The sequence below is a fragment of the Symphalangus syndactylus genome, chromosome 8 (genome assembly GCF_028878055.3).
Source record: "Symphalangus syndactylus isolate Jambi chromosome 8, NHGRI_mSymSyn1-v2.1_pri, whole genome shotgun sequence".
Taxonomy (NCBI): Eukaryota; Metazoa; Chordata; class Mammalia; order Primates; family Hylobatidae; genus Symphalangus; species Symphalangus syndactylus.
In genome coordinates this window covers 87,084,444-87,112,023 of record NC_072430.2, presented here as the reverse complement: position 1 = coordinate 87,112,023, position 27,580 = coordinate 87,084,444, and the positions used below count along the sequence as shown (strand labels likewise).

Here is a 27,580-nt window from a genome sequence, read left to right as displayed (position 1 = left end):
ATACTCTCATTCTTGAGAAGAAATGGAAGGTGCTTATGTTTTAACATTTCTCTCTTATATTTGGGAGTGGCTATATTCTCTCTCAGATATTAAAATTTAAAGTTAGGGAATGCGGAACTACTGTAAACAATGTTGACTTTTTAAATATCCTTAACCAAGATGGTTAAGGATGTTAAAACATTTTTCTTGAAAACTTTTGATGTTAGCTTTCTAGTAATCTCCTATGTGATTCTTTTCTTACTTGACTTTTCATTTTACCTTCATAATAACTTCCATATTTTATTAATGATTTAATATTGCAGTAATTATTATTTTTTGGTACTCGTTTTTACTTTTTTGCTTTTCAAATACTAAATCCTGACTTATTTAAGGATTATGTTTTTCAGAAGGCTTCCTATGAAATATTTATATTTTTAATATTGTGCCTTCATCATTTAGTTCTTCAAAACAAGGTTAGTTGTAAGGATTCCATGTTCTGGAATTGTATAATGTTTTATAGTGATTTTGTTTGAGATCTCTCCTAATAACCTCAAGATGTAATCCAGATTGTTTAGTATTCAACTACTTGTGTATTAAGAACTTGAGAAGGTGTTTATTTGTGACTTTGTTTTCTCAGCCTCTGTGTACTGAGGCATACTTCATACGTATTCTTGTATTTTATTACGTAAGAAATCCTACAGATCATAATGATGTTTCATATAGATAAATTCAGTGTGTTGTGTACTAGTCTCATTGAAATAAATCTCTAAAAGTTATTCTGTCAGTGATGATTCTAATTTGTTTAGCGTCCTGTAAAATTTCCTTAGAATAACCTAATTTTTGAAATTATAGGAACAAAAGAACTTACAGATTTTTGCTTCCAGTATTGGTAGTCTAGGTAATTCAGATCTCCTTATTTCCAAAGAACAACTTAAAAAGCTGGAGATATATATCTCTATAAAATAATCTTCTTTAAAGAAGAACTAAAAAGATAGTGAAGTCTTTCTAGGCTAACACCAAGGAGAACCTGAGAAATCAGAGACATAAGCCCAGCTTTGGAAGCCACTTTTCACCCAGGCATGTGTACTGAAGCAGAAGTAACATTTGTAAAACTAAGCTGAATTCTGGTGGCCTTGTGGAACAAGGGTGTCAGTAGTCAAAAACCTGGAGTAAAGCCTTCTCAAAGTAGGGCATGAGAAGCCTGCATAATTTCTCCCCAGCCCTCTTTACATAGACACTGTCTAACTTCGGGGTAAGGGTGAACTGGAAATGAGTTACCCCTCCCCAGGATTTGCAGCCCTGTTTATGTTGTATGCTTTGTCTAAGGCATCTCAATCCTTGGACCTGGATTAATGTGGTCCTAGGTTGGTAGTACCCCAACGTACTTAGCAGAAGCTAACACAGGTCTTCTCTGGAGAAAGGTATCCTCATCCTAGGCTTCAGATGATTCCTGCAAATAATTCATCAAGCACGTGACCTTCAGCTGGAGAGTGGAAGTCTTTTGGAGATTAGTGCAGAGTGGAGGTAGGAGGTTTTATATATCTGGAAGGCTGCCATGATTAAGTTATTGTCTTGTTTTCAGCCTCAAGCCTTCCTTTCTGTGCCATTGCCTTCAATTTCTGATCCCTTCCTCCTTTCCTCCCTCTTGAGGTGTGATTTAACTTGCTTCTACATTGTATCTCCATTATAAGAACTTGCTAATCAAATTTCTCACCTCTCCTTATTCTTTGCTCTAATTTCCATCTTCCGGAAATTTGTTGACTTTTCTCCTTTGATGTTGTTTTTTCTGCTGTTTCCTTTTTTTGGGGGGTGGGGGGCGGGGGTAGGTTTATGCCTTTATTTTTTTACCTCTGACTTGAGTGGATTTCTGAAAGGAGCAGTTTTAGACATTTAAAATTCTCTACATTTAATCAGCACTTCTACATAGTTTACATACTTGTTGGAGCGTTTTTTTTTCTTTCCAACTTCTATTTTACGTTCAGGGGGTGCATGTGCAGGTTTGTTATATGGGCGGATGACATGTCATGGGTTTGGCATACAGATTGTCACCTAGGTAATAAGCATAAGTACCCAATAGGTAGTGTTTTGACCCTTACCTCTTCCCACCCTCTACCTTCAAGTAGGCCCTGGTGTGTGTTGCTCCCCCCCCTTTTTTTTTTTTTGAAACAGAGTCTCGCTCTGTCGCCCAGGCAAGGAGTGCAGTGGCATGATCTCGGCTCACTGCAAGCTCTGCCTCCCAGGTTCACGCCATTCTCCTGGCTCAGCCTCCTGAGTAGTTGGGACTACAGGCGCTCACCGCCACGCCTGGCTCATTTTTTGTATTTTTTAGTAGAGACGGGATTTCACCGTGTTAGCCATGATGGTCTCAATCTCCTGACCTCGTGATCCACCCACCTCAGCCTCCCAAAGTGCCGAGATTACAGGCGTGACCCACTGCGCTGTCCATGTGAACTTGATATTTAGCTCCCACTTTTAAGTGAAAATGTGAGGTGTTTGGTTTTCTCTTCCTGTGTTAATTCCCTTAGGATAATGGCCTCCAGCTGTATCCATGTTGCTGCAAAGGACGTGGTCTCATTCTTATTTGTGACTGTGTAGTAGTTCATGATATATATGTACCACATTTTCTTTATTGAGTCTATTGTCGATGGGCATTTAGGTTGATTCCATGTCTTTTTTGTTGTTGTGAATAGTGCTGCAGTGAACATACACATGCATGGGTCTTTATGCTAGAATGATCTATATTCCTTTGGGTGTATACCCAGTAATGAGATTGCTGGGTTGAGTAGTAATTCTGTTTTAAGTTCTTTGAGAAATCTGCAAACTGCTTTTCACAGTAGCTGGACTAATTTACATTCCCATCAGCAGTGCATAAGCATTTCTTTTTCTCTGCAACCTCACCAGCATGTTTGAGCATTTTGATAGGAAACGTTTCTAAAAGTGGATCAAAGAATACAAACATTAATTTTTTTTGATATTATCAAATATCCCTCTGAAAATATTGTAGTTCACACTCTCCTCGGCAGAACATTGTCATATCTCTAATAGCATCTTAGTCTTTTTGAAGTTAGTATATACAGTGTTTTGTGTTTTGGGGGGAATTGTAATATTTTAAAGATTATTCTGTAATTTCTTTGCTGGTTTTTTTTTTTTTCTTTCTTTTTTAAGATACAGGGTCTTCCTGTCAACCTGGTCTGGAGTGCAGTTGCACGTTCATAGCTCACTGCAGCCTCCAACTCCTGGGCCCACCCTCCTGAGTGGCTGAGAAATATAGGCGTGTACCACTGTGCCTAATTTTTTTTTAAGCTTTTTTTTGTTTTTTATTTTTTGAAACAGAGTCTCGCTCTTGTCGCCCAGGCTGGAGTGCAATGGCGCGATCTCAGCTCACTACAACCTCTGCCTCCCGGGTTCAGGTGATTCTCCTGCCTCAGCCTCCCGAGTAGCTGGGACTACAGGCACCTGCCACCATGCCTTGCTAATTTTTGTATTTTTAGTAGAGATGGTGTTTCACCATGTTGGACAGGCTAGTTTCGAACTCCTGACCTCAGGTGATCCGCCCACCTCAGCCTCCCAAAGTGCTGAGATACAGGTGTGAGCCACTGCGCCCAGCCTTTTAAAGTTTTTTGTAGAGACGAAATATTGCTGTGTTGCCCAGGCTGGTCTCAAACTCTTGGCTTCAGGTGATCCATCCACCTTGGCCTCCCAAAGTGCTAGGATTACAGGTGTGAGTCACCATGCCTGGCCACTTTGCTTTTATTTCCATTTTTAAAAGATTTAATCTAAACTGACATAAACCAAATATCATTTGATTGTATCTTTTTATCTTAAAGGTGACCTTAATTATTTTAGTTCCTGTTTTAGCTGAGGACCTTTTTGTTTTATACAGTAATTTGTGTGCTAATTAAAGAAGTAGAGCTTTTTTATATTTGATGGTTGTGAATAAACTGTGTGCCAGACATAATCAACACTATGTACGTGTACTTACGGTGAAACATGTTTATTCCTTTCAGGAGAAGAAAGCAACCATCTTTTTTTCTACTAAAATTCTTGGGTGTTTTAATTGGGGTTGTGCCTGTTGAGTCCATTTCTCCTTCCAGTCTGCCAAAAGAATTGTTTTGGCATTTTACAGATCAGTTATTCTAGTTCTTCATGGGATCCTAAAAGACATTTTTTCAAATGAAGTAGGAAATTTAAATATCAATTTTGCCAAGAATTTTAACACTTTCTTTTTAACACAATACCAAGTAAATTATATCAAACACTTTTTTAAAAAATCTTGATTTATTTCACTTGCTTTGTCTAAACTTATTCTAAACCATTTCATTGGTAATTCCTATTATTACTGCCAGCTTTCAGTTTATTCATCAGTGAGATTAGTCAATAACTTTATAGAGAGCAAAGAATAGTAAGCCAGCAAATAATTTAGGGTAATGGTTCACAAATTTTACTTCTCAGACCAGCAGAAGAAACATTACTTTGGAGCTGGTTAAAAATGCAGGTTTTTGTTCTCTGTCTCAGACCTGCTAAATCAGAAATTTTGGGGCTGGGACCCAGCAATGTGTATTTGTAAGGAGTCCTCTAGAGAATTTTGATGCACACAAAAGATGGAGGACCATTTCTTAGGGATTAAGAACATGGATTTTAAAATGAGACATACCTGAATTCAAATTCCAGATTAACTGTTGAATATCACTGTAACTTTGGGCAAGTTATCCAACTTCTCTGACCTTAGTTTCCTCAGCTGTAAACTTGGAATATTACCTCCCTTAATTGGATTATAGTAAATATGATTATAAATTACCTTGTATAAGAGCTTAACAAATGGTTATAATTGCTCATTATTAAACATATATCAATATTTCTGAAATTGTATGTATCTTATAGTGTTAGTAGTTTTTTTTTTTTTTTTCCTTTTAGTGACACATAGAATAAGGTGCATTTTAAATTCGATGGTGTTGATTCACTGATATGTGATACTGTGTTTAAAGTGCATGGTCACTATCAGGCTTGGGCATAGAGTTTGAGTATGTATTGAATCCAGTTTTAGGTTTAGAGTTTTGTTTTGGCCCAGAGAGAGCAGGCAGCCTAATCAGAGACCATAGAAGTTAAATTCAGCAAATAAAGCAAATAAATGTGACTAGAGCTTAACTTCTGATTAGCAGCATAATAAGAAACAATCTGAAGTAATAACATCAAGCAACCTAAACAAAACTTATACTAGCGTTTTCAAAAAAATTATTTTTATAGATTTTCTGCATAGTTTTTTTCCCTTAAATCAGATGTTATCAACCTTTCGTTTGTAAAAAACCACCATGGCACTTTATATGCTTGCTGCACCTTCCCAACCAGGTCTGCTCAATTGAAATAACCAGGAATGAAGCATGGATATGTGTATTTGGAAAGAGCATCACAGGTGATTGTGATGTGTACAAGGGCTGAGAACCATTATAGAGAACAAAAGTAAAGAAAATTTTGATTTACAAGAACTTTGTAGAGATATAGAGATCAGAAATTAAATTATAAACTTCAGTTACGTTTTGAAAGAACTCGGAAGCGTTGATAGTGGTGAACTTAGTGGTGAAAGCAGACCGCACAGGTAACAGTGCAACAAAGAGCAAAATGTCTCTCTCACTTCTCTCTTCGTTGTTTTAGAAACCCCGTTTATTGTTGTGTAGGCTTATCTCTGACAGAATGAAATTAATTACATTTGTGTTACAATTTTTAAACTAAATTACTTTGTAATGTTTCTTTCGAGGAGAGCATTCTTCAATGAGTTATACTTTTCTTGAATAGTTATCCTTCACAGCCTTCCCTTATTTATATGTCTTCCTTCTTTTCTCTTCCCTTTTCTCAGTGGTCTGTGAAAGAGAAGTAGATAGTTTATACTTCCATTTTATAATTTTTGTTGGGAAACATTACTGTTATATAATCCCCATCAAGTGGTACCATACCATAACAAGTCATTCTCCCTCTGATTATATGTATCCAGTAATACTCATTGTCTACAGACATACTGTAGCCTGCCTTTGGCCAGGTTTAACTTTAGCAAGTTCTTTTGTTTCAGCTGGAATTTGTTGCTATGTCCATTTTAGTGTCTACTTTTTATTATTGATGCCGTTCGACGTCTAAGCATAAGATGATTCTTTATCCTACTACTTATCTTTGTTGGTTTTCCTGAACTCCTTCCTTCTTGAATTTGTAAACTGAAGGGAAACACTAAGTTTATATAAATAATTTTCAGATTCTTTTATTGAAACAACAACAAAAATATATAGCATAGAGCATCTGGATTTCATGAATTGTGTTTCCTACTTGCCAGATTGTAATTTCCAAGCATGCTCTTATCTCATTAACACAAAGAAGTCTATGCCTGACCTAGGATCTTTCTTTTTTTTAGAAACTTGTGGTGGAGAATGTTGATGTGTTAACACAAATGAGGACCAGCTTTGACAAACCAGACCAGATGGCTGCACTCTTTAAAAGATTATCATGTGGGTAACTCATGATACTTTTTATAAACATAAGAAGATCTTGATACTCAGTATTTAGCTTTGGCTCAAAATTTGTAACATAAATACAAGTAGTAAATTATGAAAAGTACTCTTTAGCTTATGAAGAGAACGAGAACATTTTTGCAGCCAAAGGATCATGTAAGTGTGTGTGTGGCTTATCTGTTTCACAATTTTTCTTAACCATACTCTTAGTCTACTATGTGTTGCTAGTTCATGAATATTACCAGTATCAATTTGGTTTTGAACCCGTTAAATTTAATACAGTAAATCTACATTAATTTAGACTAAAAGGATTCGTTTCTGAGCCTATTAACTTTCTGAAAATCAACTTTATACGTATAAGTTACATACAATAAAATGTACCATTTAAGCAAACGATATTTTGGATTTTGACAGATGGATACATTCATATAACCATTGCCACAGTCTAGATATAGAACAGTTCCATCAGTTTGAAAAATTGTTTGCTATCTCTTTGTAGTTGGTCTCCTACCCCAGTCTCTGGCTCCAGGCCAAACAACCACTGATCTTATTTCTGTCACTATAGATTAAATTTGTGTCTGGCTTCTTTCACTTAGCATAATGTTTTTGAGATTTATTCATCCATGTTGTTAAGTGATCAGTAATTTGTTTCTTTTTGTTCTTATCTAAGATTGATGAAAACCTGAACCTACAACTTTAAAAAAAAAATGTAGTGTCTTCTTGACATTGATCCTTTGTGGGAGGTATATTGTGAAATAACAGTGAATCTTAAGTATTAAAGGGTGTTCAGCCAGATAACTGTTTTAGATATACTTTATCTAATGTTATTTTCTTTTGCTTTTTTTACTTGAACTGTTAAAGTTATAATGAAAAATTATTTTAAAGTCATACTTCTTGATTAATTTAAAAGCCTTCTCAACACTAAAAAGAAAAATGAAATCCCTAATAAAATATTCTTTGTATTTGAGAAAGCCAGAGAACAAGTTTATGTTCCTAAACAAAAAATAATCCAGAAGAAAACTAAAGCCATACATGTATTTAACATACTTCACATTTGACATTTTTCTCTTAAATGCTGTAGAGAATCACTTTATTAGGCTATTTTATCCTGTAAAACTTACTTAATTCTTATTGAATAAGAATTAAAGATTACCTTATAGGACAGATCCGTGGTTGCCAGGACTATAAAGGGAAAGCAATGAGGGAGATTTTTAGGGTGATGAAACTGTTCACCGTAGTGGTGATACAAACCTATCATATGTGTCATACGACACATATCACTATGTGTTACATAGTGGTAACACAAATCTGTACATGATAACATTTGGGGCTGGGTGCGGTGGCCCAGGCGTGTAATCCCAGCACACTGGGAGCCAAGGCAGGCAGATCACTTAAGATCAGGAATTCCAGACCAGCCTGGCCAACATGTTAAAACCCTGTCTCTACTAAAAATACAAAAATTAGCCAGGCATGGTGGCACATGCTTATAATCCAAGCTACTCGGGAGGCTGAGGTAGGAGAATTGCTTGAACCCAGGAGATGGAGGTTGTAGTCAGCTGAGATAGCACCATTGCACTACAGCCTGGGCGACAAGAGCAAAACTCTATTTCAAAGAAAAAAAAATGGAGCTGTATACCAAAAGGAAAAGAAAAGGTCATTTTTATTATATGATACTTTAAAAAACAAAAAAAAATAGACTTGGTAGCATTATAGGGAGGAGTACGAATAAGTAGGAAATTACTTTTTAAAACTCTCCTCATCTTTGTTATTGTACATTGGTTTACTAGCTACTTATATTTTCTACTCCTTTATTCTTATTATTTTTGTTTTTTTCATGTTTTCTCCCATTTTTAAATACTCATTTGACAACCCCATTGGCCTTAACCCTATTTACTTTCCTACTAACAATCTTTTGACTGTACCATCTAGTTAGAAGCAAATAATCCACTGCAGTGTTCAATACTTTATTTAACTCTCATTTGTGGAATTGAAACAATAGAATTTGGTAAAATTCCAAACACAATTTGTAAGTTTTCAAAATAAAATTCATAGTCGTTTGTCAAGATTCTGCTTACTTGAATTTTGTGTATAATAGTTGTGGTGACTCATTACCTCTAACTCATTGGCCATTTTGGAATTGGCCAAAACCAAAATCTAAATTGTTGAATATTAATGACCCATATATATCAAATTTGTCTTTAAATATAATTTATTAAGTCTTTTCTATAATTTGGAAAAAGAAAAGATTCACTTGAGAGTGACTCATTTAGGAGAGTAGAGAGAACTATTTTTTCAGCAATTGAACTGTTTTCCAAAACATTCTCTTTTTTTTTTTTATTTTTGTGCTTCCTTCTCCCCATGTCCATATCCAGAAGTCAATGTGTTTTTGAAGGAGTTTTTCACAGTCAACAAGCACATTCTTTTTAAAAGATAAAGCATTATGATTCATTAAAAGTAGGTCTGAATTGGGAGGCAATCTGGAATTTATTACTTTATTTTCATTTTATTTTATCTATCTTTATTTTTTAATTTTTTGAGACGGAGCCTTGCTCTGGCACCCAGGCTGGAGTGTAATGACACAACCTCAGCTCACTGCAACCTCCACCTCCTGGTTCAACCAATTCTCCTGCATCAGCCTCCCAAGTAACTAGGACTACAGGCATGCACTACCACACTCAGCTAATTTTTGTATTTTTAGTGATGGGGTTTCACAGTGTTGTCCAGGCTGGTCTCGAACTCCTGACCTCAAGTGATCCACCCACCTCAACCTCCTAGAGTGTTGGGATTACAGGCGTGAGCCACCGTGCCTGGCCTTATTATCCATTTTAAGACTTCTGTGTGACTTGGGCAAATCTCCTTATGTCTCTTTCATATTTTTTTATTCTCTGACATTCTGTTTCCTGGGACTAGGTTCATCGCTTTACTGACTCCCTGATTCCAGACTAAAAATATTTCTAGTTTTCCTACAGCAATTTTTTCTTTTGAAAACTCATTCTATTCACTTATACCTTTCTGCCATCGTCTACAAACCTGTAAGTTGCCTCTGAAGATCTTTACTTTAGCAGTACTTTAGATGTTATTATTTCTTGAAATTGTTCCACCAGTAAAAATCTTGAACTTTGAAATTCAACTCTCAGATCATAGCCGTGTCTTCTAGCTCTCCCATTCCTTTGCACCGATTGAACTCCTTGTTCTAGCTCATTGAAACTTTTGTGCCTCTCAGCTTTCCTGATCACCTATTCCTGGCTTTATGTATTTTATCCATTCTGGACTATGAAATTTGGTTAGTGCATTCTCCCTTATGCTGCCATACCCTTGAGTTTTTGCTACATTCATTCCCACAAAGCAGTTTTCCTGATCCCTAGAAAGTCTGCACCCTGAAAGCCAAGTACTGCTTGTGAAATAACACTTTTTAAGTCTGTTGTTAAACTGGCCTCTTTTTCATCTTACCACCTGTCTTACTTTGAAACTTTTTGACTAGTTTGTATGCACTGTTTGATCGTCCCAGCTGTCCACTCTTGGTATGCTGTAATATGTCCACTTTCTTGAAACCTTTCTGAAAGTTTGGTGACTACTCATTTGCAAGATTTGGTGCTTTTTCCTCAACTGTCATTCTGTTTATTTCTCTGTAGTGTTTATCTCTTTTATTCTCCTTTTTATTAAAGCTTTATTTTCTTTATTTGCCAATACTTTTATCTCTACTCTTCCTCGTTTTTGCAGGTTCATCTTTTACGTAGTGTCAGTTTGTGATATCTTACTCTTCCATTTTTACTCTGCAATCCTATTGGAAAAATTTTATCCCAAATTTTCTCTTCCCTTATCCAATATTTATCTTCAGCCTTAACTCTCTTCTGTTGATCTCCAGATGTTTAATACCAAGTACTAGTTTGACCGGGGCTTCTCAAAGTATAACCATGTAACAGCACCACCTGGGCATTTGTTAAGCATGTAAATTATTGGGCCCCACCTCAGACCTGCTGACTCAGATCTCTGGGGCTGAGGCCCAGCAGTCTGTGTTTTAACAAGTCCTCGGGGTCATTTGAAATCATACAAAAGTTTAGAAACATTGTGTTAAATATTTTCAGCTATATGACCCACAGGTTTTTCACAATGTCCCTGGAATGAGAAGTATCTCTTCCATGGCAGGTATAAATAGGTGGGGGGAAAAAACCTGATGTTTTCTTTATTGACTATTTTGTTACCTCTCTCACCATCTATCCAGTGACTCACACTGGAAAACTTGGGCATCCTCTCTGATTCTTTCACTCCTCATATTCCGTGTGCAGTAGCTATGTCTTATAGATGAGAGTTTACAAATTGGTATGTCACATTTGGTCCAAAGGTATACATTGTTTGGCCCTATACTACATTAATTTTTTTTTTATTTAGGTCATTATTTTTAAAATGGGAAGAGTCATTTCTAAACAGAATTCTTTTCATATAACTCTTCATATTTTGAAAACCCTGAACAACACCCTCATTGCTTGAAGGATACAATATAAACTCCTTAGCATGACATTCAAAAGCTATTATTTGGATTAATGAAATAATTGACCAGCATTACTTCTCTTCCTGTCCCCCACTACCTATTTGTTTGCCTGGTCCAAGACCCACATAGCCTCTGTTCTAGAGTTAGTTCCTTAGGAAGTTAGTGGATGTTATGTGGGGTGAAGGGAAGTGCCAGTGGTCAAATGGTTTGGCAAATAATCCATTACACAATACATTAAGCAGTGTTTCTTACTGTGAAGTATCTTAGAACTTTTAATGTGTCATTATTGTACACATTCAAGATGAAGTTGTAGGGTATAGTCTTTGAGAACTTGATTAATTTCTGGGTAACATACTTTGGAAAATATATGGCTATATCACACTGAATCTTCTCTGATTCTTCACTTTATTCTCTGTCATTCCTTTTTCTGAATTTGTTACTGCTTTATTTTCTGGACTGGAAGGCTTTTTTCTTCCTAATCCCCCTTTATGCCCAACTTGGATAACATTTCTCAGAGAAATCTTTTCTTTCACTATCATTTCTTCTCTGGGTAGTAGCAATTTCCTAGTCTCTCTCTCTTTTTTTCTTTTGAGGTGGCATCTCACTCTGTCGCCCAGGCTGGAATGCAGTGGGGCAGGGCAGTCTTGGCTCACCGCAGCCTCTGCCTCCTGGGTTCAAGCGATTCTTCTGCCTCAGTCTCCCGAGTAGCTGGGACTACAAGCACGTGCCACCAGGCTTGGCTAATTTTTGGATGTTTAGTAGGGTCGGGGTTTCACCATGTTGCCCAGGCTGGTCTTCAACTCCTGACCTCAAATGATTCACCCGCCTCAGCCACCCGACCTAGTCTCATCTTGAATTACCATTTAATTGAATATCTGCTGGTCATCTGAGTATCGGACGCTGTGCTGAGTGCTACAGGTAGATGAAAAGATTAAGAGTAGTTCCTGCTCACATGGAATTTTTAATAAATTTGCGCCTTACATCATTTTGTTAACATGACTTTTAATTCATATTTGGCTTATATTAGGCCTATTTGTATGGTTTAGTAAAAGATGCTATGGTCAAAGTTTAAACAAGCTACACAGAAGGTAGACACTTCTCTCTATTCCTACTCCTCAACTAGTAACTTTAACAGTTACTGTAGTATATACATCTCTTTCCAGAAATTTGTTATGTATATACAAATATAGGTCTGTATATATATCTTTTTTAGTTTACATAAATGGAATTATATTTCTTAGTTTTCATGACAGCCCATTTAGATTGTCTGCTATTTGAGGTCTAGATCATTATTCTGTTTATATTTCTTCTTTTACTACACAGTGTAAGCCTTTGTATATGGCATGCAATAAATGTTTGTTTTGGCTTTATAAAATGTGAAGGTATTGAACCATCATATTGACCCTTCCAATCGTACTTTGTTAACAGAGTTTTATTTTTTTTTAGAGATGGGGTCTTGCTCCTTTACCCAGGCTGATGTGCAGTGGCATGATCACTGCAACCTCTAATTCCTGAACTCAAAGGCTCCTCCCATCTTAGCCTCCCGAGTACTAGGACCACAGGCTCATGCCCCCACACCCGACTGATTTTTTTTATTTTTTGTAGAGACAGGGTCTTGCTATGTTGCCCAGGCTGCTTGTGAACTCCTGGGCTCAAGCAGTCTTCCCGGCTCAGCCTCCTAAAATGCTAGGATTACAGATGTGAACCACCATGCTCAGCCTTGAAAATCTATTAACAATTTTTAGAATAATGCTCTCTAACCAATATGTAAGTGATCAGATCTGTTCAGCTTCAGCAAACTGGTCCTGCCAAAACTGCTTGTGTTCTCAGCAGGCATTTTTTGTTTCTTAACTCAAGACCTTAACAATTTAAGAATTTAGCACTGCTGAGTTCCTGGGCCGCTTGAGGATTTAACTCCTGTTCACTCTGATCAGCTTCTTTCTCACCTAGTCTCTCTTCCCTTCTTTCTGCCCCTACCTTTTCTGAAATAGGGTTTCAGAAGGTAGTAATATAATTTATATAAAGTTATATTATAAATATAATTTATATAAAGTTATATTATAAATATAATTTATAGTTAGCTACTTGTGAACCATCTAACCCATTTAAAAGAACACAGTGTACTCCATTTGATGGAAACTATAGTTACTTAAAAGTTTAACCAGTTTAAATATCAGCTATCAATATCTTTCTCTCTTTAATCATTATTGTAATCAAATTACTGTTAATTGTGCCTTTTATCATGGGAATTTTATTACTTTAATAAATTTAGATTTTTTTTCCAAGGTTAAGAAAGAATCCAGTTCACACTTTTTTATTCTCTTCTCCTTCTGTTTCTTTGAATTTAGCTGTTGACAGTGTCTTGAAGAGGATGACAATAATTGGTGTAATTTTATCCTTCCGATCATTGGCACAAGAAGCACTTAGAGATGTAAGAAACCATTAGAAGTAGATACTCAGTATCCAAACAATCCCTTTTAATTTCTCAGAAATTTAAAGTTACGTTTCAGATTCATACTTAGCAATGATATAATTAAAATTCCAGTTTTAGTAGTTACAGAAAATAACATACATAAAATTAGTTATTTAAGCTCATTTTTTGTTTTGGTACTGCTACTTGGAGAGTATAACTTGCGTGGTTATTGCACTACTTTTTCAGTGCTCTTCATTATCAGTATTTTCAATTTTGACTATACTGGCTTTAATTGAATAATTTTGAATGCATTTAATTTTCATATGTCTTGAAATTTTTGAAAAATCACTGAAAGTAGATAAAGTACAATAATTTTTATGAAAACTAAAATTAATCAATTGGTAATATTTTGTAAGTTTAGGGGTTGCCATTGAAAAATAATTCTGTATTCTTATTTGTTATCCTGCCTAGGTCTTATCCTACCATATTCCTTTTCTTGTAAGTTCAATTGAAGATTTTAAGGATCACATTCCAAGGGAAACCGATATGAAGGTAATAATATCATTTATAGTTGGGGTTTACAGTCTCTAAAGTGAAATATTTAAATTACATATGCAATAAAATGTAATAAATCCTAAACTACTATAAAGTTTCTGTTTTAGAGTGGTTAGTTAGCATGCTTGCCTTTGTAATTGAATCTTTGAGAGCTCAGCACCAAAATACTACCTAGGCATTTTGAAAGTCAGTCTTCTTTGATCACCTATAGCAATGCAAAATTGACTAAAAATAGATTTTTTTTCCTTAAATGGGTAGCTGTTTATACATGGTGATAAAGAAAATTAAGAAAGATGAGGTGGCCAGGCACGGTGGCTCACGCTTGTAATCCCAGCACTTTGGGAGGCCAAGGCCGGCAGATCATGAGGTCAGGAGATCGAGACCATCCTGGCTAACACGGTGAAACCCCATCTCTACTAGAAATACAAAAAAAAAAAAAAATTAGCCGGGCGTGGTGGCGGGCGCCTGTAGTCCCAGCTACTCGGGAGGCTGAGACAGGAGAATGCTGTGAACCTGGGAGGCAGAGCTTGTAACGAGCCGAGACCTTGCCACTGCACTCCCGCCTGGGCAACAGAGTGAGACTGCGTCTCAAAAAAAAGAAAGATGAGGCAATGAAATAATAGTCGTTCTAAATACAATGAAATTCAATAAGTTTAAAATAGATGTTAAGTCATTTCTTACAAAAGGATGTAATTGTAGGCTGTAATTTTAAGATTTTTAGTATTCTATTATATGTAATATATATATAAAACAGCAGGTTGGTAGCCTTCTGTGAGCTTACAGTTTTTGTTTTGAAAATCTATTGAGCCATGAAATCCAACTATTGATCTAATCCTAGTAATGATTGACCAGTGGTTATACATCTAGTAAGTGTTATATCAGGGCTCACATTTGTGTTTTCTAAGCCGACACATTTCTTAGAGAGACTGTTTCTGTTTCACATATCTTGAAAAACACCGAGTGAAAAAAATAGTATCTAAACTCCTTTGTACGACACCAAGACTCTTCTAAAATTGGTACCATTCAGGCTGGGCGTGGTGGCTCAAGACTCTAATCCCAGCACTTTGGGGGGCCGAGGTGGGCGGATCACTTGAGCAAGGTGGGTGGATCACCTGAGGTCAGGAGTTCGAGACCAGCCCGACCAACATGAAGAAACCCCATCTCTACTAAAAATACAAAATTAGCCGGGCATGGCAGTGCATGCCTGTAATCCCAGCTACTCGGGAGGCTGAGGCAGGAGAATCTCTTGAACCCAGGAGGAGGCTGTGGTGAGCTGAGATTGTGCCATTGCACTCCAGCCTGGGCAACAGGAGCCACTCAAACTTTTTGAGGCTTATCTTCTACCACTTCTTTCTTCCTTCTCTCAGTCTGTTTCTTACTCTGCCCCTCTTTTTATATGGTATTCTGTGAGCTAACTAGATCTTTCTGTTGCATTCTCACATCTATCTGTTTTACCTTCTAATTTATTCTACTTGAAAATACCAACCTTTTTTCTTTCTGCCTTTTGAAATCCTGCCTGTATTTTAAGGCCTGATTCAATTGCCATTTTCTAAGAACCATTCCTAGATTCTCCAGTGATAAAGAACTTTTTTCTTAGTGTTATCAGAGAACTTGTTTATCTCCTGTGGAGCTGAATATAATCTGCCTTGTATTATAATTATATTTTTCTACTTATATTTATACCAAATGGTATATATCTTGAAGACCCAGACTTTGTTTTTTTGGTGTTGTTGCTATTGTTTCTCTTACAGTGTTTTGTACAGAATAAACATTTGAGATCAGTGATTGTCTTGTGATTCTGTGATTGAAAACTATGTACAAATAGCTCAAAATGATTTCCTAAGTGGAAACACTACAGAAAAAATAAAGTTAAGGAGACAAAACTAATCAGTTCTTGAGAAGACACTGATGTGCAGAATTATAAGAATTCTAATTAATATTCTGAGCAACCATTCAATTTTCACCTGACATAATCATGTTTAGTTTCCAGCAAACTTTCAATAGAACTTAACTTTAAAAAAAAAAAAAGTTTTTAAACAGCTTTATTGAGTTATAACTCACCTATCAGAAAATTTACTCATTTATAATGCACAATTCAGTGGTTTTTAGTGTAGTGACAGAGTTTTTCAACCATCACCACAGTCAATTTTAGAACATTTTCATCATCCCCAAAAAGAAGCCTTGTACCCATTAGCAGTCACTCCCCATTCCACTTCTGCTGAATAATGTTTCATTGTATGGATATACAACATTTTGTTTATTCACATCAATTGATGGACATCTGGGTTGTTTTCACTTCTTAGCTATTAGAAACACTGCTACTGTGAACATCCGTGTTTTTATGTGTGAACGTGTATTATTTCTCTTGAGTATATACCAGGAGAGAATTGCTGGGTCATATGAAAACTGTATGTTTAGCCTTTTGAGGAACTGCTAAACTGTTTTCAAACTGGGTGTGTCATTTTGCATTCCTACCAGCATTGTATGAGGGTTTCACTTTTTCTGCATCTTCGCTAATACTTGTAATTGTCTGTGTTCTTAATCATAGCCATCTAGTGAGTGTGAAGTGGCATTTCATTGTTTATATTTGCATTTTCCTGATGGCAAATTATGTTGAACATGTTTTCATGTTTACTGGTTATTGCTATATCTTCTTTGGAGAAATTACTATTCAAAGCCTTTGACATTTTAAATTGGGTTGTCTTTTTCTATTTGTGAGTTCTTCATATACTTTGGATACAAGTCCATTAACAGATTCATGATTTGCAAATCTTTTCTCTAATTCTATATAGGTTGATGGTGTCTTTTAGTTTTAATGAAGTCCATTTTATCTGTTTTTGGGGGTTTGTTTGTGCTTTTGGTGTCAATCTAAGAAACCATTGCCTAATGCAGTGTCATGATGATTTGTGCCTGTATTTTTTTCTAAGCATTTTACAGTTTTAGCTCTTACATTTAGGTTTATGATTCATTTTGAGTTAATTTTTGTGTGTGAAGTGAGTAATAGATTACAAACATTTTAATCTAGAACTTAATCCCTGCCATGTTCCCAGTTTTTCTAAGCTATACTATTTTACTTCATATTTTATACTAAGGTTTTTTGTCACAATATCAGAGGTAACCAGTTATATAGATAGTTTTCTTCTGAGGTTATTGAGCAGTCAGAATGCCTTGAATATTTGAAATCTATGTGTGATACAGAAACATTACTTTCGTTATTAGAAATTCCCTTATCAGATTTTTAAATGAATACTCCTTAAAAAACCTATTATAAGTAATTTGCTATATTTATAGATACGATATGATTAGACATTGAACCACTATAATTTTTCATTAAACTACTATGGACATAAACACAGGTCTAGTAATATTGATTCACTTTCTTCATTTATTCATCTTTTCTGACTTGATATTTTATATTCATGCTTCCAAGCAAAGTGATAACTTTAGAATTATCCTGTTGAAATGTGCCACAGAAAGTATACAAGTTTTGTTTGGCCTAGCAGTATGTAGTTAGAACCAGCAACACCTCACAGTATTCAACCTACACTGAATCAGTTGTTCAGTATACTTAGTTATGCTGTAGTTTCTGCTTCAGCCAAGTTTCCTAAATTCTCTGGTGTTCTTCTAGGCAGACACTAATAAACAGTGAGCTTTCTCAGAAATTTGTTAGACTGTTTATTGCTCTATAATTCTTTTGTTTTTATCAGGTTGCAATGAATGTGTATGAGTTATCATCAGCTGCCGGATTACCTTGTGAGATTGATCCTGCATTGGTCGTAGCTCTTTCTTCACAAAAATCGGGTAAAATGCATTAGTAAATATTTAATACTCTTAGTTAAAGTTACCAGGGCAGCATAGGTATAGGTATGATATTTAACCATATATTCAAATGCCTGCTTTGTGTTCAGCTTTTTAAATTTGTTATTGTTATTGCTGGTACTTGGACTATATCAGTGCATAAAACACAAACATCCCGCTTCTGGAACTTAAGATTGGATGAGATTACTGGGCCATTTAGTGTGTATAGATGCAGCAGTGAAGAGGATCCAGGTCTGAGCCTTGAGCCATTCTAAGATTTAAGAGCTCAGGGAGAAAAGGAAAAACCACCAAAAAAGAAATTTAGAGAAATTGAGAAGAAAGGACCAATGAAGTAGAAGAAAAACCAGGAAAGAGTAGCTTCCAGGAAGATAGAAAGGAAATGATGAGCTATGTAGAGTTAATTGGTGGTACTGACAAGATCACTGTCAGTGAGGTTTTATGGGCAAAAGGCTGATTAGTGAGTAAGGGAGATTAAGGGAGAAGAGGAGGAAAAGGATTTGGAGATAACTATAAGACAACTCTCTCAAAGAGTTCTACTGTAAAGGGGAGCAAAGAAATAAAATCTCAGCAGCTGGAGGCAAGAGCAAAGTCAAGAGAAGGATTTTTTAAGATGGAGGAGATTACAGCATTTGTATGCTGATGGGAGATGGTCCAGTAGATAGCAAAAAATTGAGATCTAGAAAAGGGTATTCTGTTTTTATTGGACTAGAGTTATTTACCATCAGGAGTTTGTACAGTGTTATATAAAACATTTAGAAATTTTTAAGACCAGCCCTTAGAAATGCAGTACTCAGAATCCTGTAGATATTTCTTGATTTGTCTACAAAGTAAATACAGCATTTCATCTGTTTCTACTACTGAAATGCCCCTTCTGTCCCCTTGAGGCAGCAGCATGGTGTTTGAGTTCATCAGTTTTTTTTTTTTTTTTCATTTAACAATGTTTTTTGTTTCCTCATTCATACAGTATATTACATTTAGTCACATGGATAATTATAATTATTACTTGATTTGCTACAGCTGTATTTTTTGTAGTCAATCAAATCTTCAAAACATATTGCAGCTTTTTTCTTACATTCAATTCTTAATTATATCTAATGGTGATTAGTAGCCTAACCCACAATTTGAGTACATATCACAATAACTGTTTTAGAAAGGGTTATGTCTTGAAAGCTTTAGAGCAATGCTAGATATTTTTATTCATGACTAGTTTCTTCTGTCTTCTAAAATAGAGAGGTTGAAAATCCATTCCACTTTCCACATTTATGCCTTTTAAATAGTAAATTTCAAATTATATTCATATCTCTTTCAAAAAGTAAGATTTTTTTGGTGATTTTGCAGAATAATAGATAAATTTTCTAAATTGTTAATAGAACTGTCTCATAAAGTAATAATTCCTCATTAGTTTTCAATTAGGAAATTGTAGGATTGCAGTTATCCTAACTGTATTTTTTGTTCTATAATCTTACAATTAAGATAAATAAAATCTTACCTTACTGTTTTGTCAGACGTCCTTGAAATATGCCTAAGTAGTTGATAATAGTCAATTGTAATATAAACTGTTTCTACTTCATTTTTATAACAAAATTGTGACCAATTCTATAGAATGCTAATTTTACTATTTCAAAAAAAAAGTAAACCATTTTTAAAATAAAAATCTGTTTAGTTTAGATTATCAAATCTTAACTAATCTTGAAGAAATACCTTGATTTTATTCTTAATTTTTGTCCCTTAGAAAACATTAGTCCAGAAGAAGAGTATAAAATTGCCTGCCTTCTCATGGTGTTTGTGGCAGTTTCTTTGCCAACACTGGCCAGTAATGTGATGTCTCAGTACAGCCCTGCTATAGAAGGTAATAGTGGTTTAAAATTGTTTTGGCAATGGAAAAATCATGGGTTTTGGTATTTTATAATAAAATATGAGTTAAGTTCTGCCACTAACTGGCAGTGGAACATGGGGTAGTCTGTTTCCCTTTTCCTAAACTGCAGTTTCCTGATATATGGAATGTGTGTAAGTAAGCTCATGTGTGCTTCGGTGAGGGAGTATCCAACTCATAGGATTATTTTAAGGATTGAATGATAAAATGTTGTAAAGCAGCTAAGCACTTCCTTTTTGTTTCCGAGCTACTATAAAAGTGATGTGTGATTTCTTTTAGATGTTTTCAGAAGTGTTTGCCTGTTTAACATATACACAATCGTTTGTTACTCTCCTGTTAACACTAGTTTTAAAAACATCAGTATTCATGAAAGTCAAAGGAGAGCAAGTCTGGTCATGTCCCAACTCTACTCTTAATTATGCCACTATTTATGCAGGTTGTGAAGTCATTAAAGATTTGCCTTCTGTGTATTATTTCCTATTTTGGGGTCTACACAACCCTATTTGCATTTTCTCAGGGCATTGCAACAACATACATTGCTTGGCCAAAGCCATCAACCAGATTGCTGCAGCTTTGTTTACAATTCACAAAGGAAGCATTGAAGACCGTCTTAAAGAATTTCTGGCGGTATGTATAACCAAATAACAAAACTCATCACATTTTATAAAGAAAACTAAAATTCACAACTATGAAATGTAAGAATAAATTCTCTTTATTTTTACATTTTATTTAGTGTCCTCTAATGGCATTTTGTTTTCAAATTATTTTCTCAGGTATATGAATTTCAGTCTCCCTTTATTTTTATTTGTTTATTTATTTTCTTTTTTTGGAGGGAGAAACAGGTGAAGGTGGGGCATTAAAATCAAGGGGCAGTCCGTTATTTCCCTTAGACTCGGAAGTCTCTTTCCCAACTCTAGAGCTCTGCAGTATGACCTTTTTTCCCTAAGCTGATGTTTGGACTGCCCTAGAAATTTTCCTAGGATTGAAAGAGAAAAAAACAAAGGAAAATTGAGGCCAAGAGAGAGGCTATTCCCTCTAAAAAGACATATTTTACTTTTTTCCATTTCTTTGGAGAAAGACCATTAATGGTGATAAATTCATCATTAAAAATACTACTCTTGTAAATTTGTTTGAGTTCATTGTAGATTCTGGATATTAGCCCTTTGTCAGATGAGTAGGTTGCAAAAATTTTCTCCCATTCTGTAGGTTGTCTGTTCACTCTGATGGTAGTTTCCTTTGCGGTGCAGAAGCTCTTTAGTTTAATTAGATCCCATTTGTCAATTTTGGCTTTTGTTGCCATTGCTTTTGGTGTTTTAGACCTGAAGTCCTTGCCCACGCCTATGTCCTGAATGGTATTGCCTAGGTTTTCTTGTAGGATTTTAATGGTTTTAGGTCTAACATTTAAGTCTTTAATCCATCTTGAATTAATTTTTGTATAAGGTGTAAGGAAGGGATCCAGTTTCAGCTTTCTACATACGGCTAGCCAGTTTTCCCAGCACCATTTATTAAATAGGGAATCTTTTCCCCATTTCTTGTTTTTATCAGGTTTGTCAAAGATCAGATAGTTGTAGATATGCGGCATTATTTCTGAGGGCTCTGTTCTGTTCCATTGATCTATGTCTCTGTTGTGGTACCAGTACCATGCTGTTTTGGTTACTGTAGCCTTGTAGTATAGTTTGAAGTCAGGTAGCATGATGCCTCCAGCTTTCTTCTTTTGGCTTAGGATTGACTTGGCGATGCGGGCTCTTTTTTGGTTCCATATGAACTTTAAAGTAGTTTTTTCCCACCGCATGTTCTCACTTATAAGTGGGAATTGAACAGTGAGAACTCATGGACACAGGAAGGGGAACATCACACTCCGGGGACTGTTGTGGGATGGGGGGAGGGGGGAGGGACAGCATTAGGAGATATACCTAATGCTAAATGACGAGTTAATGGGTGCAGCAAAACAACATGGCACATGGATACATATGTAACAAACCTGCACATTGTGCACATGTACCCTAAAACCTAAAGTATAATAATAAAAAAGAAAAAGAAAAACTAAGATGATAATACTGACCAAGTATCAAAAGAATATATTCCTTGAATATAGTTTTCTAATTTGTGAATAATTTCCCTGAACTGAGCTATTTATTATTGCTTATTATAAAAAAAAATAAAGTAGTTTTTTCCAATACTGTGAAGAAAGTCATTGGTGGCTTGATGGGGATGGCATTGAATCTAGAAATTACCTTGGGCAGTATGGCCATTTTCACGATATTGATTCTTCCAACTTATGAGCATGGAATGTTCTTCCATTTGTTTGTATCCTCTTTTATTTCATTGAGCAGTGGTTTGTAGTTCTCCTTGAAGAGGTCCTTCACATCCCTTGTAAGTTGGATTCCTAGGTATTTTATTCTCTTTGAAGCAATTGTGAATGGGAGTTCACTCATGATTTGGATCTCTGTTTGTCTGTGATTGGTGTACAAGAATGCTTGTGACTTTTGTACATTGATTTTGTATCCTGAGACTTTGCTGAAGTTGCTAATCAGCTTAAGGAGATTTTGGGCTGAGACAGTGGGGTTTTCTAGATACACGATCATGTCATCTGCAAACGGACAATTTGACTTTCTCTTTTCCTAATTGAATACCCTTTATTTCCTTCTCCTGCCTGATTGCCCTGGCCAGAACTTCCAGCACTATGTTGAATAGGAGTGGTGAGAGAGGGCATCCCTGTCTTGTGCCAGTTTTCAAAAGGGAATGCTTCCAGTTTTTGCCCATTCAGTATGATATTGCCTGTGGGCTTGTCATAGATAGCTGTTATTATTTTGAGATACGTCCCATCAATGCCTAATTTATTGAGAGTTTTTAGTATGAAGGGTTGTTGAATTTTGTCAAAGGCCTTTTCTGCATCTATTGAGATAATCATGTGGTTTTTGTCTTTGGTTCTGTTTATATGCTGGATTACATTTATTGATTTGCGTATGTTGAACCAGCCTTGCATCCCAGGGATGAAGCCCACTTCATCATGGTGTATAAGCTTTTTGATGTGCTGCTGGATTCGGTTTGCCAGTATTTTATTGAGGATTTTTGCATCAATGTTCATCAAGGATATTGGTCTGAAATTCTCTTTTTTGGTTATGTCTCTGCCAGGCTTTGGTATCAGGACGATGCTGGCCTCATAAAATGTGTTAGGGAGGATTCCCTCTTTTTCTATCGATTGGAATAGTTTCAGAAGGAATGGTACCAGTTCCTCCTTGTACCTCTGTTAGAATTCGGCTGTGAATCCATCAGGTCCTAAGACAAACAACCCCATCGAAAAATGGGCGAAGGACATGAACAGACACTTCTCAAAAGAAGACATTTATGCAGCCAAAAAACATATGAAAAAATGCTCATCATCACTGGCCATCAGAGAAATGCAAATCAAAACCACAGTGAGATACCATCTCACACCAGTTAGAATGGCCATCATTCAAAAGTCAGGAAACAACAGGTGCTGGAGAGGATGTGGAGAAATAGGAACACTTTTACACTGTTGGTGGGACTGTAAACTAGTTCAACCATTGTGGAAGTCAGTGTGGCGATTCCTCAGGGATCTAGAACTAGAAATACCATTCGACCCAGCCATCCCATTACTGGGTATATACCCAAAGGACTATAAATCGTGCTGCTGTAAAGACACATGCACACGTATGTTTATTGCGGCACTAATCACAATAGCAGAGAGTTGGAACCAACCCAAATGTCCAACAACGATAGACTGGATTAAGAAAATGTGGCACATATACACCATGGAATACTATGCAGCCATAAAAAATGATGAGTTCATGTCCTTTGTAGGGACGTGGATGAAACTGGAAACCATCATTCTCAGTAAACTATCACAAGGACAAAAAACCAAACACCGCATGTTCTCACTCATAGGTGGGAACTGAACAATGAGAACTCATGGACACAGGAAGGGGAACATCACACTGCGGGGACTGTTGTTGGATGGGGGAGGGGGGAGGGACAGCATTAGGAGATATACCTAATGCTAAATGACGAGTTAATGGGTGCAACAAAACAACATGGCACATGGATACATATGTAACAAACCTGCACATTGTGCACATGCACCCTAAAACCTAAAGTATAATAATAATAATTTAAAAAATACTACTCACTACCAAAAGAGAGGAGTGCTAAATGTAGCCTCATGAAACATGGTTTTTAGTTTCTCTGTCAATGTAGTTCTTTCTTTTCTTTATTAATATAACCTTTTCTATATTTTATTTAAAGGAAGGATATACCGTGGCATACTGAACTCTAGAATATTTACTTCTTTTTCAGTTATAAATCCTGTCAGCTTTTATAAAAAATAATTTTTCAATTACAAATTCAAATATAGTGCTAACTTGAGGGGAAAATAATATCTATTTCAAGGAAAGCCTATTAAAATAAAATTTAAGTGTTTCCATTTGCAAATAATTCCTTCACTCAGGGTTTAATGTCGTAATCTTACAGTGTTTCTGTGAAGTCAGATCCAATGTGGAACTGTCTTCTTCCTTGGGAACTAAGAAATACAGTCAGTATAGATAATGGGATGGGATAAGAGAAAATAATTTGAATCATTTTAAAAAGCAGACTTGTTCTGAGAAGATCAGTTTTAAAGACCAATAAGAATATTTGATTACATTTATTATGTTAGTGTCTCTTTGTGCCTTAATTACTCTCTAAATTACTGCTTGAATGTAGGGTATCTAAGCTCATCTTATTATTTAATTGCTCATTATTTTATATTTAGCACTGAATGATTGAAATGTGTTGGAAGTTGAAGCATAGCTAAAATAAGTAACCGATGAACCTTTTATTAACAAACTCACTTTATGTGTATGTATACTTTTAAGCTTGCATCCTCCAGTCTACTGAAAATTGGCCAGGAGACAGATAAAACTACAACAAGAAATAGAGAATCAGTTTATTTACTGCTAGATATGGTAAGTCTCATTAATTTTTACTAACAATAAAAAAGTTCCAGTCATTCCTGAGAATCTTTTCTTGTCATCTTAGTCATTGAATACTTTTTTTGATCCCTTTTGTTCACTTCACGTAAGCCACACCTTTCTAAAATTTGCAGAGAAGACTGACATCACTCATTTTTTATCATTTCGGTAATATCAGAAAATAACAAAATCAAAGGTTAGCATTAACTATGGGTATTCTTTTATGATCAGTTTTTCAACCTGTTGGAAAACACTTAGGCCTTATATTTTTCTGGTGTATTGGTGTCACCTCTCTTCCAGTTTTCTGAGTTTTCTACATTCTAACTCTGTTCTGCCCATTTCTCATAATTTTCTGTAATTCTCTGTGCCTAGTCACTTCCCTCTCTGCAGTGTCTGTGAACCAGCTCTTGCTTGTTTCTACCACGTGGCTCTTTCCCCACTTAGAGTTATTTTCCTTATCTGCAGAAATCGGATTTATCCTAATGACTTAGCACACCCCACAGCTCAAATCTTTTTCCAGATAGTCTTTCTTGATTACTTTGGCCTACATTAATCTGTCTTCTGTTTTGAATTCTTATAGAATTTACAGCTTTCCATTTAATTATAGTTGGTCTTATGTTTGGTTTTGCTTCCAAGCTTAGTCTTGGATTGCCAGGTAGAGTTGATGGTACAAAAAAAAAAACATTTTTGTATTGTCTTTTATTTCTGGCATATCAGTGAGGAAAATGAAAGTGCTCAATATATTCCTGTTGATTAAATAAATTTAATTGAAAAGTAGCACTTTTTAAACATTTTGATATACATTCACTGTGGCACATTTACATTTTAGATTAAGTAAAAGGAAAACAATATGTGTCTATTTCTAATAAGAACAATGTAGAAATTATGCCTTACTGGTTGTCAATAAACGTTCCCATTATAAATAACTTATAATTTTTGTTTATAAACAAGTTATAAATAACTTGTTTTGATGCATTTTTTGAATTTTACAGATTGTACAAGAATCCCCATTCCTTACAATGGATCTTTTGGAATCTTGTTTTCCTTATGTCTTGCTGAGAAATGCATACCATGCTGTCTACAAACAAAGTGTTACATCTTCTGCATAAAATTACCTACTTATTCAAGACAAGCACGCATTTTTGTTGCCTTGGTTTTACCTGTAGACTGTGGAACTATTTTACCTTAAGACCTGAAAAAGTTTTGTGGATTATAAATTTCTTTCATACGGTTGTATTTTCTGATCACTGGTTTCTTAATATGGTTGTACTACAGTATACTTGGTTGATTTAGGTTGCACATTCACAGAATTCACTGAGATTATTCCTATAATTTTAAAGTATCATTTATTTGAAAAACATACATTATCAACATGTTTTTGATATTTGATAATGAAAAAATCTTTGCTTGTTTATTTCTGAAAAAGAATTGTATTTAGTGATTATTTTAGATAGTGATATTATAGCATTCATCTGTGTGTAAATTATTTCATATAGGGAAGAGTTCTGATCTGTACCTATGGTTCTTACTGAAAACAAAATTGGATGTGCATTTCTGTGATGTTATGAATACATTTCTACTTTATTTTGAAACATTTGCCAAACTAAATACTATAACACTGTATAACATTTAAAAATGTTAAAGAACTGTTTAGTATTAGAAGCAGATCATTTCCCAAAATTCTAAAAACAGCAGCATATGTTGTTGCTTGTATAAAGCCTAGTGATAATTTTTAGACTAACTTCCATGGTGCCCTGTTGGCATTAGCACTACCATTGTACCCTGCTGTATAATAAACAATCTTAGACATTTATCAACTGTTGATACAAATGTTAGTCCCTAACCACTTTTTATATATGTTTTAAATTTTTGAAATTCAAGTGTACCTGCCATAACATAAAATAAACACTAGACTGTATCACACTTCGATTGATTTCTTTAAGATCCTTGGATATTCTTCAATAATAAAAAAGTTTTTGTTTAAACTTAGTTTAAAATATAAAAAATAATGGTTTAGGAATGTCTAAGTACAGCATTCGATACCAGGTCAGCTATTACATGGTTTGTTTAAATGTTTTGAAAAATATTTTATTGAATAAAATACCAAAATTAGAAAATAAAATTACACAGTACTTCTTAAAAATTAAGAACTTAAAGAAAACTTGTATGCTGTCAACTTGCTCATTTTATCTGTAACCAAATAGAGTTATTTAAAAGAATAGGGAAAAAAATTGAGTGATCATGGGACTAGTGAGAATGTTGAGAACTGCTACATTAGTCAGTAATGAATGGGAAAGACATAAAAGGGCCGATTGCTTAATAGTTGGCATGGAGGGCAAAGCAGCTCATTTAGTTTGAAAACTAACCCGATGTTTTGCTCTTTGATTGGCATTGTTGAGACTGTTTCTCAACAGCTTTGTATCTGAATATCATAAAGAGCTTCTGTTCACAGCTTCTTATGTATACACTGGTAACTTGTGTTAAGATAAAGCTGCTGTGAACTCAGTTATAATGTTTTTCTTCAAACATAGAGAGTAGAATGCAATTGAAGTACTACAAGATTATACTGTTATTTTGTGTATGATTTGTCCAGCCTATATTTAAAGTAGGGAGTAATTGTCACTATCTGTCGAAAAATTGTACTTGTTCCATAAAGATTTTTTAAAAAGGGAAATTTTAAAATGGCATAGTTCAGACCTGAATAGTCTGGTTTACACAGTGAACAGTGAAAACTAAGATTTAATGCTGTTTGTTTTGAAATATTAGGATCTTAGAGGGGTAATAACTTGTGTTGGCAGTGATATCTTGAGAGGTAAAGTAGGCATTTAGATATGTACACTTTGGAATCATATGTGAAAGGGCATAAGGATGAAAATAAGGCATTCTCTACCACTGCTCGGCTGAGAAAAAAATCACTCCTTCATAGCCACCTGAAGTTGTTTTTGTCCAAATTTTTTCTCATACAGCAAAGGCGGGGGAGGAGGCGTGGCA

At 35.3% G+C, this 27,580-nt stretch overlaps 1 protein-coding gene across 3 annotated transcripts in view; it reads left to right on the top strand.

Moving 5' to 3' along the window:
• NCKAP1 (NCK associated protein 1) overlaps positions 1-26,512 on the top strand; it is a 115,460-nt gene extending 88,948 nt beyond the window's left edge. For all 3 annotated transcript variants that reach the window (XM_055289939.2, XM_055289938.2, XM_055289937.2), the window contains 8 exons: positions 6,374-6,467; positions 13,308-13,390; positions 13,844-13,924; positions 17,635-17,728; positions 19,479-19,595; positions 20,137-20,246; positions 24,494-24,583; positions 25,582-26,512. In XM_055289939.2, coding sequence (XP_055145914.1) covers positions 6,374-6,467; positions 13,308-13,390; positions 13,844-13,924; positions 17,635-17,728; positions 19,479-19,595; positions 20,137-20,246; positions 24,494-24,583; positions 25,582-25,698 — 786 coding nt within the window. In that variant the 3' untranslated portion in view covers positions 25,699-26,512. The remainder of the gene's footprint in view (positions 1-6,373; positions 6,468-13,307; positions 13,391-13,843; positions 13,925-17,634; positions 17,729-19,478; positions 19,596-20,136; positions 20,247-24,493; positions 24,584-25,581) is intronic.
• The last annotated feature ends 1,068 nt before the right edge of the window (positions 26,513-27,580 follow it).